This window comes from Micromys minutus (assembly GCF_963924665.1).
Source record: "Micromys minutus genome assembly, chromosome: 10".
Classification (NCBI taxonomy): Eukaryota; Metazoa; Chordata; class Mammalia; order Rodentia; family Muridae; genus Micromys; species Micromys minutus.
Genome location: NC_137979.1, coordinates 958,778 through 973,361, shown reverse-complemented (window position 1 = coordinate 973,361; position 14,584 = coordinate 958,778). Strand labels below are relative to the sequence as shown.

Sequence of the window (14,584 nt, the reverse complement as noted above, 5' to 3'; positions counted from 1 at the left end):
TGGTTAAATAATCTCTCTCTCTCTCTCTCTCTCTCTCTCTCTCTCTCTCTCTCTCTCTCTCTCTCTCTCTCTTGTTGTTTTCCAATTTGGGCATAATGATACAGCAAGAAGGAGTCTTAATCTTTTGATTTCTCTAGTAGAGTTTGTTTAGTTAAACTGTGTATCTCTCTATAACTTAACTGAATGTTTTCATATGTAAATCTTAAATTGCCTTGCATTTTCTCATTCTACACAAATGCTCACAATGTGCATTTCAATGATATGATGGCTTCAGTGAAACTGCCAGAGCACTTAAAATAGAACTCATTGCATTATTCTTTGCCACAAATATTCAAAGCAGATAATGAAGCTCTGTTATCTTGCAGACCTTATCTTCCTTTCTTGTTCTTATCATCTTCTAACCCAATGAGTAAAACATATCCATCATCTATTGAACATTTTGATGTAACAACCAAACATAGCAAATCATCAGTATGTTGTAATGCACTCTTCTATGTGCAATATAAAATATTATATATACATTTAAACATGCCATATATATATGCATGTATAAATATACATATACACATAAATAAAACACACTTATATACATACAAAACATGCCCTCCTGTGCATGAAGATTTCTTTCTTCTCTTTATTTGTTACTTTTCTTATTATGGTGTCAAGGGAAACAACAGAAGTCGTAGAAGACGGGAAGGGTTGACATTGGGTTACAGTTGGGTTTGAGAGGACATCGTCCATCATAATGGGGAGGGCATGTCAGCAGGAGCAGGAAACTAGCTTAGTCACATTGCATCTACAGTCAGGAAACACAGGCCAACATACCCTTTCTCTTGTGCAGCTTGATTTCTGCTGTTTATGCAGCCCAGGACCCCAGCCCATGGAATGCTGCCATGCACATTTAGCATGAATCTTTTGATCTCAGTTTACCTGACTGAGACCACCCTTCCCAGGCATGGCCAGAGATTTGTTTCCAGGGCAAGTATACAACCTATCAGACTGACAATCAATATAAACCGTCAAAACCGGTAAGAATCACTATTTGTCAGTTTGTCAACTTGTAGGCCAAGTATCAGCACTGAACTTGATAATTATAGTAATTTCACTAAAGAAATGATTTGTTTTTCTGCTATAACTATTTAAGTAATTGTATAGCTGTAATGAAGCCTTGAAAGGTGATGATCACACTTGATCACTGAAGATTGCCTTGCACTGAACCCTACCCTCAGCATGATAGATATCAATGCCCTACAACACTTATAATAACTATACATTTTATTAACACTTTAAACTTAATTTTTTTACATTTACTTATTCATGTATATAAGCATATACATGCCATAATATATGAATGGAGGTCAGTAGACAACTTTCAATAACTGATTTTTTTTTTTACTACATGGGTAGCAGATCTCCGACTGAGATCATTACACTTGGTAGTAGGCTCTTTACCCATGTGTCAGCACAAATTTTATGACCATTTTGAATTTTATTAAGTTGCAGTTCCGTAAAAAGAAATATTTGAAGTGAGTTTCTCTACAAACCATATATGGGAAAGACCTACTGCAAATGTTGGTTGAATGAATTCATTACTTATTCTTTTTAGGTTAGGAGAATGCAACCTAATCCCAGAAAAAGAAAATATTTCCTGTGTAACCTAGAAACTGCTCACAACAACTACAGATGTTTTGTATTAGCAGCTTAGTAAATGCCACCAGGAATGACATGCTGTGAGGAAACTGTCCCACATGACTGTTCCCATGAAAACTTGCTGTCTAGCATCTGCTTATTCCTCATGTCCACAAAGGCCATAAGATGAGGCAGACTCTGTGCTCGCTGTGCACAATCCCAAAAGTTGAGGAAATTCGGTATTCTTCCAATTTCTCAGTTCATTTCACAACTGACTAAATACAACCCAGCCTTTCCTTGAGAAAATGTAACAGCATGTTGCTCCCAGGAGAAAGCCAATAGTTCATGCTAATAATTAAACAGAGAAGTTAGGAAGAGGGCTGCATTAGCCAGGCTTTCTGCAAGAGTGTGAGGACATGAATTGTCTTGTCCCCAGAACCCACATAAAAAGCTGTGAATGTGTGATGGCACTGGTTTATAATCCCAGTTATTAGGGGAGCAAAAATGCATGGATCTCTGCAATTTGCTAGCCAGTCCAACCTAAACGAGGCTTAGATTCCTCTGAGAGCCCTTGACTACAAAAACCAAGCTGGGCAGATTGTGAACAACAGAAGTTGATTCTTGGCCTCTACATATACAGACAAACGTATATACTTTTACAAATTTTCTCTCTCTCTGTGTGTGTGTGTGTGTGTGTGTGTGTGTGTGTGTGTGTCTCTGTCTCTCTCTCTTTCATACACACACACAAATTAAATAATAATTAATAACCAGTTGCTTCTGAAAAATTATCTGAGATTATTGTCTGACAAGCTGCTTGTGTACCTACCGTGGTTTCTGTTCTGTAGGAGACACAGAGTATATGAGAAGGTAGAGATTTTATGAAAATGGGTCTCAAATCAACAAAAAGACTAGATTTAATTATTAATTCATTTTTCATTTTCAATATTCTGGACTTACATCAAAACTATCATGTATGTTATAGAAAGAATTCCAAGAACAGTAGTTGCATAAAAACCTTTCTTAATCTAAAACTTTAAGGTAGTCAGAGGATGTTCGGTGAAGAATTTATTTATAATTTTATGTAATTTATAAAGATATATCTTACATATAAAGAATGTTTAATTTTTTTATTTCTTGTTTCATCATAAGAAAACTAAAAGCTGAATTTTTGTAACTAAAATATCAAATACTTGAGTATATCTTTTCAGGAGTATATGGCTTCTGTGGACATAGCTGACTTTGAAAACTTGTTAATATGGCTTGAACATTCATTCTAGGTTTTTCCTAGGGCTCTGTGATCACCCTTCCATCTCCTCTTCTCCAGTGCTTCCCCCACCCCAATCTTAGCGATTCTCTCCTAAGGGTCTCCTCTGCCAATTCACTCCTCTTCCTATAACTTCCTTATAGTTCTCTAGATCAGCCTTCCTATCTCTCCCTGGCCTCTGTACAGCTGTCTTTGCTTCTGTGATCACTTTCTCCAAGCTGTGACATGACATCTTAATGTCACTATCAGAAAGCACACACTGCACAACTGGCTCCGCAGCACACACATACTCTTTGCTATCATGGCTGTCGGGAAGTCTAGATTCTGAGGTCTGAATGGCCTGACTTGACCAGTTCCCTTCTAAAATGAGTCCTAGTCTATCTTAAAAATCTCATCCTAAGATAGTTGACAAGTGACTGCACATGATAGAAAGAGGACATATCTGACAGATTTTTCCTATATGGGCATCAATCCCATCATCATGGTTCCAACCTCATGAACTCTTCAAAACCTAGTTCTATCCCTGCATGAATTAGGGTTTGTGTTGCTTTGATAAAATATAATGACCAAAAGCAATTTGGGCAGCAAAGGATTTCTTTCACCTTATATTTCCAAGTAAGTAAATTCATTGGGTATGGGGTATGATGGGCTACCAGCCTGTGACTGTGTGTCTATGTGTCTTAGACTTATAGCCACCTATTCAATACATATTTGCTTAATGCATTGAACTTTGGGCTTAGCTGCATGCATGTTACACCCTTCTCCTGAATCATAAAGTATGGAATCTAGTCAAGGCAGGAACTCAAGCAGGGCAGAGACTAATGCCATGAAGAAGTACTTGCTTTTCATGGCTTGCTCAACTTGCTTTCTTATACTACCTAAGACCACCAACCCAAGGCTGGCTCTACCCATAGTGAGCTGGGCCCTCCCATGGTAACTGTCCATTAAGAAAACACACGTTCCTCCAAGTACATAGCAGCCTTATTTATAATAGCCAGAAGCTGGAAAGAGCCCAGATGTCCTTCAGTAGATGAATGGATACAAAAATTATGGTACATTTACACAATGGAGTACAACTCAGGTATCAGAAAAAATGACTTTATGGAATTCCTAGGAAAATGAATGGATCTATAGAATATCATCCTGAGTGAGATAACCCAGTCACAAAAAAAAAAAAAAAACAGATATAATATGCAGTCACTGATAATTGGATACTATTCCCAGAAAGCTCTGAACACCCCAGAAACAACTCACAGACTATATGAAGCTCAAAAAAAGAAAGGTCAAAAAGTGGAAACCTCAGTCCTTCATACAAAAAATAAACAAACAAACAAAAAAATAAAAACAAAACAATAAGTGTATAGCACCCATTCAGAGAGGGGTACACCCAGACTTTAAATCATTAATAACTCAAGAGCTAAGAAGATAACCTTGTGGCAATTTTAATCATTATGTTTAATCTGTACATACCAAGAAAACTTTGGCTACTTCCATGTTACACATTTTCTTGTTGAGAATCCCTCTTCTGAAATAATCCTTGCTTGTGTTAAACTGACAAAATGCTTCCAGCATAGTTCCTGCTGACCCATCTGGTGATACCATCCGAATGGGATTAAGACTTCAACATATCAACGTTTCATTAATGTAAACACTCAGTCCATAAAATGTAACCACACAATCTTTTAATAATCTGAATTTGATCAAATTATATGTCTTGATTAATAATTGCTATCCCCTCTAAATCACTGTACTCCCCGGAACCTATCCTTTTCTCAATTAGTTCATTATGGCTGTGACTTGCTAAATATGATCTATCTACGATGTCTTTACGAGTTGTGTTTACAGGCTCTTCATTCTTTGTTTTTTCTTTTGTGTTGCTATATGCGTCTTTTATCAGCAAAGCTTTAGTGTGTCAAAATCTCATCTACTAGATGTGACTTTAGAAAAATTTCCAAGATTTGTATGCTTTTAAGACTCTAGCACTGTTACACATATATATTCTTATCTGTGAGCTCACTTAAACAGCCATTACTTCAACTAGACAGAATATGATAGTGGACTAAGCTTCACTCTACCAGCCTGGGACTGTGTCCCTGCTTCAAAAGACCTACATCTGCCTATTCAAAGCATATGTGCTGAATGAACTGAACTGTGTGTTTGCGGCACAGCATTCTCTTCTGAATCATGGAGTATGCCATTTACTCAGTTCCCTGAACAGAACTGTAAGTGACCTTGCACAGCATGGAATCCACCCATTCCCACTTTGTTTATTTTAATTAAATACTCTCTGTATAACCCCTCATTCCCACTTTATATACTTTCAAAACTACCGCATTCTTATTGTTAGGATTACAATATCTTTTTATGCCCATATTGGATTATAAAATGATTAAGGGAAGTCGAGCTGGAAAGGTGTGGTAGGGAGAATGTTTAAAATATGGGTTGTTTTTTTTTCCTTGGTAAAGCAGAAATAAGAAACAGAAGACATGATGGTTAGTTCTGAATTTCTCCAAGTCAATTTTCAAGGTTTTAAAAAATTAAATATGTTTATAGTTTTATTATTTCTATCTATAATAATAAATGTTGCTTTCTGCTAGTTCATCTGTTGCAAGATTTATTTCCTATTAGTTTTATTCTGCCAATTCAGTACAGTTTAAGACTAACATAGCAGCTGCTTGCTCTATTCAATACCTTAGATTCATTCAGTAGCACCACAAAAATACAACACAACAAAACTTCTTTCTTTGTATATTCTAAAGTTCCTTTTTTCTCCAGGAAGAAAAGGAGGTGGGAAAGGATGAAATTCGGCTTATGTCAGATGGTGACCTCACAGAACTTTAGATTAGAATGTTCCACATATCTCATTATACAGTTGAGACTCTCAGTGTCCAGAGAGGTTGTATGATGCTCCTTACACCTTTACACCACACAGACAGAAGACTAGGTCTCAGGTATACTGACATGCAGAAATCCTCAAAAAGAAATGGTGGTAACCCTGAGCTTAGAACATGAGTGTCCTCTCCAAAGATGCTATGCCTCTGTTACTATGGTAACAGAGTACACTCAAGACATTTCACAAGTGTACCCCCAACCTGAGCTAGTAGAGAAAAGGCCACTGAGCTGATCTTTATGGTAAATCACGATACTTTTGATAGATCCTGTCATATGCTCTATAAGTTCCTGATTGATTGTATGAACTTAAGTTATTGAGCAGAGAACCAGCTAATGGAAGCACATCAATGAAATCATTTTTGAAGGACATTAAATGGAACTTAAAATAAAGCTGAAATGGTTTTATGGATTTTTCAGTCAAACTGTTTATGAACATTTATTGCCTGTAAATTATATTGTGTCAAAAGAAAGAATCAGTGGGTATCATTTTAATAGGAGCCTTTTTGAAATAATACAATCAAGAATAATATATTCTCCAAGAATGGGTAGAGGACAACTTGGTAGATTTGTCTCAATGGATGGCTGTCTGTAAAAGCAATTAATGTGAAAAGCAGAAACCTGGTAGGATTTTAAAATAAAAGGTCTTTTAAACAAGTGTCAATATCTCATCTCACTACAAGTAAGAATAGATTTATAAGACAGGTGACTAGGGCCCTTGAGAGCATTGCTTGAGCACATGAGCCTTGATATTTGTTTAGATTTTGAGAAACAGGAGCAACTACTGGGCAGATGATTATGCTGAAACATATCACTAAGAACTAATGTGAAGAGTACTTACTCTGGAACAGAGGCTGAACTTAATTTTCCAACCCAACACTTGCAAACTCTGTGACTATAGGATAATTTCCATGTCCCCAAGGTGCAGACTGCACATCTATAAGAGATTCAGCTTCTTGACCATAAGGTATGCACATAAGATAGCTCATGTGTGGTCCGAAGACATTGTCTTTCTCCCTTATGTGAGTTCTGAAATAAACTCAGCTGGTCAGTCTCACATAAAAAGTGATTCACCCACTAGGTCATTTTGCCAGTCTATGATCTTTTTTTTCCAAGAAGAAAACTGAACATTATAGGAGTTTTATATATATATTATGTTCAAGGCTCCTCATCAAATAAGAGGTTTTGTGTCTTTCTCTAGAAATTCATTTCTAAAAGTATGGCCTTTGGTATGTAGGACACTGGACCCCATTGGTCCAATCCTAGCACAGAACTCAAAGATTGTTGGATTGGATGATGAGAGGCAAGGCAAAGGCGTTCCCTCCATTCACCCAGAGGCACTGTTCTGCTCTCTGTTGCCTTGTTTTTCAGTGGGTACAACATTCACCTATGTGAACTAGTTAGCTGTACATCACTATTCAATGAAACTTAAAAAGACAGGACTTAGGGCTGGAGAGATGGCTCAACAGTTAAGAGCACTGATTGCTCTTACAGAGGTCCTAAGTTCAATTTCCAGCAACCAGATGGTATCTCACAAGTATCTGTAATGAGATCCAATGCCCTCTTCTAGTATGTCTGAAGACAGTTACATTGTGCTCATATAAATAAAATAAATAAATTGTGTAAAAAAAAAAAGAGGCAGGACTTACTTTGGCTCACAACATCAGAAAGTTCAGTGCATGGTCATTTGGCTCTATGTTTCTTTGATTATGTGAGGCAGAACATCAAAGGAATCAGAGTTGGGAGATGTACACTGTATGGCAGGCAGGAAGCAGAAGGAAACAGAGACACCAAAAACAGATAGTTAAGACAAGACATAGCTTCAAACAGCATGTCTTCACCTCTACTTTCTTCAGCTTGGAGCCCTTCCTAAACTTCCTAAGATGTCCCAAAATACCACTGAGACTTCCAACTAAGCATTCAGCACATAAGCAGCACAGCAAGCAGGATTTGATATTTAAACCATAATATCCTAGCATGGACAAAGCAAGGTGCCAGGGCCCTGGAGCTAAAGGTGAATTGATAATCACATGTTTATGAAAGTTTCTTCAGGGGTACTTATTAAACATGTGGTTATGAGACCCACATAAATTTTAGCCTCAGTCTTTAGATAAGTGTTTCCTTGGTATAGGAGGGAATTACAGACCCTGATAACCTTTGACTTTTTTATGTTGCCTTTGCCATATTCCTTTATTACAACATTTGTTATTTTATAATCAGAATTAAAATAATATTTGGAATTATAATTTTGGACACTTGTTTTAAATAGATAGTATCATGTAAGGAATTTTAAGACAGGAAATGAGTCTCCCATACGAATCACTCCATCAAAGCAGCCCAGTCTAGCTCAAGGAAGCTGCACCTACTTATACCGACCCTAACACAAGTTTAAGAGGTAGAATGGTGTATTCAAAATAGATAAAAGCATTTGGTAGTGTATGTTGGGAGCCAAATATATATTGTAGCCATTTTCTAAATATGTGTTGAGGGTTTACTGTTTGCTTTTGATTATGTTGAACAATGGAGATATGGCAAAGAAAAAGACGTTCACCTAGTCAGGGAACAGCAAAGTTATATTTGGATCAGAGAAAATCATGGACCTGACCCCTGGCATTCAGAGGTTCTTTTTGTTAGGTTCCATGATTTGCCAAAAAATAATACCCCAGACTCAAATAGTATGTCAACACAAATAGTATTTTATTCTGAAAAAGTCCAGCATACTGGGGTCTACCATCTACAAAGATGGAGAGACCACAAAGTGAGCTCACAGGGGCAGTTTAAAACACATTAAGGGAAGTTCGGAGAGAGGTAATCTATCTTAATCTTAGCTCTATCTCTAGGAACATTCCAGATCCATTGCTGGGGTTGCAGGGGGCAGGGAGTGTCAGGAAACTGTTGCTGAGGAAGTCTGAAAACTGCTGCTGACTTCAGGCCAGGAGTCAGAGCAGCTACTGAGGCCTGGACATTTCTGGACTTGTCCAGTTCTTGGAAACAGAGATTTAGGCCTAGTCCTCTAAACTGCCAATTTGAAGCCTGTCATGGATTCAGCCTAGCCTGTCTTACTTTCCATAAATAAGTTATTGTGTGAAGTGTTGAGTGACCTTTTCATGATCATTTATTTCCCCACCTCAGCTGGCTCAGAAGCTGGCTCAGAGAAATCACAGAACCAAAATTCACAAGCTACAGGTAAGTAACTCTACCTTAAACTGAGAAAAGTTTAAAGTAGCAGATGCATTTATTATTGTCCCTGGCTATTGAAGAAGACCCAGCCAGAGTATGACTAGGACAAGAAAACTGATAACACATTTGTAAGTCATTAAAAGGAAATGCCATTCTTCAAGTCTGAGTGATTAGTGTGATGTAATATAACTTCTGATCTACAATGTATACATACTGTGCACAGTTACCCTAGGCTTCAGATGTATTATAAAGGCAGCAATGTGTATGACAGTAGGCAAAACACCAAGAGTTATGGTTGGAATAACAGTTTACACAGGCTGTTCATGAATAGGAAAAATTGCATGTGTGTGTGTGTGTGTGTGTGTGTGTGTGTGTGTGTGTATGTGTGTGTGTATACATGTATATATATGTATATGTGTATATGTGTATATATATGTGTATATGTATATATGTATATGTGTGTATATATGTATATATGTATAAGTGTATATGTGTATATATGTATATATGTATAGATATTGTCAGACAACTAAAGTTTACTTAAAAAAGAGGTAATGCTGTTTTTGCTTTAACTGAATTCTGAGTAGAAGAAAAGGAGATTCAACTAGAACTTAAATATACTAAAAATATAACCCAACTAACTCTTTACCTCACTGAGATATAGCACAGTACCTTTTGATTTTAGTTTTAAAGCTAAGAACCACATGTTTCTAAATTTTGAAGTGAAGTCTTGGTTTAGAGATGTAGTTTCTCCAGAACTGGAGTTCTGGGTTCTGCCCAGGGCATCAGATAGTTTGAGCAATATTACCATCCATGTGACTTCGTCGGCTTAGTGTTTAACCTTTGACAATTTCATAGTTTGCAGGTCCCACATACTTCTCCAAGGATCTCAGCAATTTTGTAGATATGAAGTGAATACTCACTGTGATGTTTAAATTTCCTTTTTTCAATTCAATAAAGAAATTTTTTACAGTATTAGAGAAGCAGAAATTTATCTATGAGGACTTTTCAGAAAGAAGTAATGTTAGAATAAAATGTGGGTTATACCATCCCAGGGTCCTAGGGTCTCAGACTAAATAAAAGGTGGGAAAGAAAAAGGCTACCTGATTGCTGGCATCCTTCTGCCTCTGCGTCTTAAACTTCAGGTATAGGCAAGCTTCTCCATCCAGTCTTCTCCACTGTGGAGAACCAGAGTCTCCAACCATGAACCAAGCACATCCAATCTGTGTCCTGTGAACGATAAGTGCCCCCAGATAGCTATGAATATGGCCAAACTTAGTGCAGATTATATGATGTCTAAGTGTCAGCATGTTGGGTAGCAGCCCTGTGTGAACAAAACCTTTGGTCACAACAAAGAAAAAAATTGATTAATATACTCTTTAAAACCAAATTTAGTGCTTATTTAACAAAAGCTGCATGATTGTCTAAAATCCAATTCATTCTACCATTATACAAAAACATCATGTGGAAATCTCAGGGACAAAATTAGCAATTTATGCACAACAAAACGTTGAACATTCTTACATAATTTGCATAACAAGTGGTAGATTTCATTATGTGTATATTTCAATGTTTTTGAAATGATATGGAATTTTTTAAAAGTAGAAGGATGTTGGTGCTGCATAAATATTCAGCGGGTGAAGTGCTTGTTATACAAGCATGAGGACCTGGATTTGGATTCCTAGTACTTATGTAAAAAGCAAATGACTTGGCACAAACCCATAACTTCGGCATTGAGAAGTAGAGACAGATGGATACTAGGGCCTTGCCAGCTAGCCAGTCTAGCCACAAAACATGCTCCAAGTTTAGTGAGAACCGACGAAGCAACCCAGTGTCAGTTGGAGTTTCTACAGGAACATGCATAGGTAAGCACTCCTGAGCACACATGTGCAAACACACAACGTCTTCAGGCTGAGAAAGATTTGCAATGACTCACACCTGCTTCTACTCATAGATGCTGTCAATTCAATGAGGTTGCTGTAGGGAATATGAACAAAATACATGTGGCAAAATCTATAGGAGTCACTCAAAATTGTTAATTTATACATTTCTATTAATCAGCAAGCCATTTCATTAATGGCTATATTTAATTTTAGGTCACAGTATTATTCTCTGATTGTCCTTACAATGGTGTGTTATTGCTGTCATAAGACTGGATGTTTTTGCTATTTCTATATAAGTAAATAATTTTTTCTAGGCACATTATAATACCAGGATGAATGTAAATAAATTAATAATTACAAATGAAGGAATTCAAGGTAGTGTAAACATGCAAAAAATTTCTAGAAAGTTGCATATGAGTGTAAGATATTCCATTTTACTTGACTATATTGAAGACATACACCAAATATGAAGCACTTAAATTCTTCAAAGTCCAGGATACTATTCCATCTATGCTTAATTGAGAATCTAATATCCAGAGCAATCGTCGCTCATACACCGCATACTGAATGATTTGTAATCTCTTAGGTAACATAAAAATCAGATAACCTCTCTTTTTATAGCTATAAACGTTCGGCTGATGTTGACAGGTGCTATAGATAAAGGATTATAGTTCAAATAAAAGCTGAATGTCTTGATCAATTCTTGTATTCGGTATAGAAATACATACTTCAAGTGATCTCTCATAGTGTTCCGTTTGAATAATATTTCAAAATGATGATGCAGAACTTCATTGACAGGGGGAAAAAAACTGACTTGATTCTAGGCAAACACTACCATCTAACCCCATATTACTAAATGTAGGAAGAGGGCCTCAGGTGCTGCATTTCAAACCTTCCGGTCAGACGGCTCTTAATGATTTATAAGGTGGCTAATAATAATTGATAAGGCAAAAGTTGAAATTTCCTATTTCAAGTCATGGTTTAAGGATTTTTTTTCTTTTTTGACAAAAAGGCTATCAATTTGAGGGGGTGGACATGGGCTCATGGAATAAACATGGAAAAAGAAATGTAATTATGTTTTAATTAAAATTTTGTTTATTAGTTGCAACCTTATCCCCAGAAACCTACATGGAATTTTCCTCCTGTGTTCAGTCTGCTTTAAGAGTTGTCCCTGGTTCTTTCAAGGGTTGCTTTCAGGAACTGATTTAACACTCTTCTGTCAAAAGCCCTGTAGCTAGTGGCAAAATTCACATTCTCTGCAGATGATGTCCTGGGTGACCCCAAAGACAATGTCTGTTTGCTTTTGTCTTTTTTCTGTAGGAGCTGAAGGCACAGTCTTCCCCAAATCCATAGAAACACCTAATGTCAGAGCAGATCCTTTCAAGGAACTAAGGTAAGCTTCTGGCTTTGATTTGCATAGATCAGCAGCAGTTTCCTGTCTATGGCTGGCCAAGGACTCCTTATACATAATACAATTTGCATAGATCAGTTGTTGTTTCCTGTCTGTGACTGGCAAAAAACTTACTTTGCATAATACTAACATTTATTATATAAAATATTTTAACTAAGAAAGATTGGAGAATTACTGAAGACAATGATTTTTTTAATCGATTTTTTTTCTGAGTACTTAGGGAACCAAAAGTCTGTGGTGAGGGGTTTCTAGCTATGTAAAGGTGATTGGTGATTAGATTTCTGGGCTGACAATGTCTATTTATTGCCTTTTTTCCTGTTACTACAAATTAATGAAGTTAGTAAACGAATCACGAGTAGTGTTTATTCGCTACCCAAAAAGTATTGTATAATAGAAGATGGTGTCTAAACTAAATTCAGTTGTTTCTTCCATGAAAGAGAATATTTGTTACTTGGGTAGTAAGGTGCTGAAACTGTATTCTGTAAATATTCTTTGTACTAGAATTGATCTTCAACTATGGATATGGTTGTGGTTTTATCAAGGGAGGAATTTGTTGCCACCAACTATACAAAATGGAAAAAACACATACAGATGAATGCAAATAGAGATATAGCCTAAAAACAATCCTAGGTGCTGAAAGTCAGGCAAAAGAAACAAATTAAAAATGCTATGTTAATTTAAGAACAACTGTAATTTCTAAGATAGGATTGTAACCATCCAGGAGCCAGGGATGTATTTGGTAAATTTTCACATTTGGTAATTCTTGGACCTGAGACCAGAAAAACATAGGTAATGTTGGATAACTATATCCTAATATACATCACTATAATAAATCTGCAATCCATAGGATTTAGCTACTTCTTCAGAATATAACCTCTATATCTGTGCTGTGCTCAATTGGCCAGAGCCACGGGGGAGACTAAATTCTATCAACAAAAACACATTCTCAGTCATGAGAAATGCATTATGTAATTCCCAAACCTATAACCTTTCTTCAAAATGTATACTCCCGAAGGGTGGAGGGAAATAGATTGAGAGAAAAGAGGATAATTATTGGGGAATGAGAACTTTTTTCCAGAAAAATTTCAAACAAGTAGAGCTGGGATTTACAACCCAGTTGTTCTGCCACTGTGTGTGTAAATGTGTATATGCATATATGTTTGTATATGTGTGATGAAGTTAGAAATACACCAGATATCTGCACTCTCACTTACTAAAGCATATATCACAAGAGCTGAGACATAGAACCAACGCACTCGGGTACTGATGGATAAATGGCTAAAGAAAATGAGGCAGATGCATAATGTCACTAAACTTAATTCAGAAACTGTAGGAGGATGAAATGGCCATCTCTGGAGTTTTAAGACTTACAATTCAGGGACCCAGGCTTGAATAGCTTGATTCAGTGTTCTGTGGAAGGCAAGGATAATCTGAGCTTAGGTGGGCCATTGACTGTAGAGAAGGTAAGGAAAGGATTTGTAAACTGAACTAAAATGCCCAAAAGCTAAAGTTTGATCACCTAGTGGTATACATACTAAGACTTGACATATAAAGGCATTGTCTTGTGATTTCTGTGTTTCGGGTGCTTAGTGTGAAAATTTCACATTTCAAAGAGCATTCAGCAGTTTGGAGTCATGTAGAAACCCTATGTCCTAATGGCTCTTTGACTCCATTTTACAAAGTTCTATCAAACTTGCTTTTATAACATTTCTTATTTTTTTTCACAATGCAAAGGCCATAAAAAGGGTCATGGCAACATGTGACAGCCTGGATGAACTCAAGGGCATTACACTGAGTGACATAAGCCAGACACACAGGATAAATATTATGTGGCCTTATTCATTTGGTAAACCTAAAATAAGTAGATTGAATAGTACAGAGCAGAGTAACTGTCATTATAAGCTAGAGGAAATGCAGAAGAACAGAAGAGCCTGGGTAATAGGTATCAAACACACCTTTTATACATTACACAAAAGTCCATTCTGATGTTATACTGTGTAGCTGGTGCTGTCAACTCACAAGCCATTACATGTTTTGGAAAGAGCCAGAAGATGACCTCAAAGATTGCCAACACAAAAAGTGAAGCACTGTTTAAGGAAACACAAAAGCTAATTACCCTCATTTAATCATTATTATGGCCTATCAAATTGGCATTTTGCTACTCATATAAATGACAGAATAAAAACCATGCCAGAATGGCATTTCTATATACATCAATCCACATCAAAGAGCTGGTCCTTGGTGAACAGAAAACGATATTTATTCATAGTGTATTGAAGATAAGCCTTCAATGTTTTCTTAAGACCTAAAAGAAGCCCCAGACATTGC

General features: G+C 36.7%; 1 protein-coding gene across 2 annotated transcripts in view; it reads left to right on the top strand.

The window, feature by feature from the left end:
* SGCD (sarcoglycan delta) overlaps window positions 1–14,584 on the top strand; it is a 415,532-nt gene that overhangs the window by 295,228 nt on the left and 105,720 nt on the right. For both annotated transcript variants that reach the window (XM_080923991.1, XM_080923992.1), the window contains exon 6: window positions 12,166–12,238. In XM_080923991.1, the coding sequence (XP_080780117.1) occupies window positions 12,166–12,238 (73 nt within the window). The remainder of the gene's footprint in view (window positions 1–12,165; window positions 12,239–14,584) is intronic.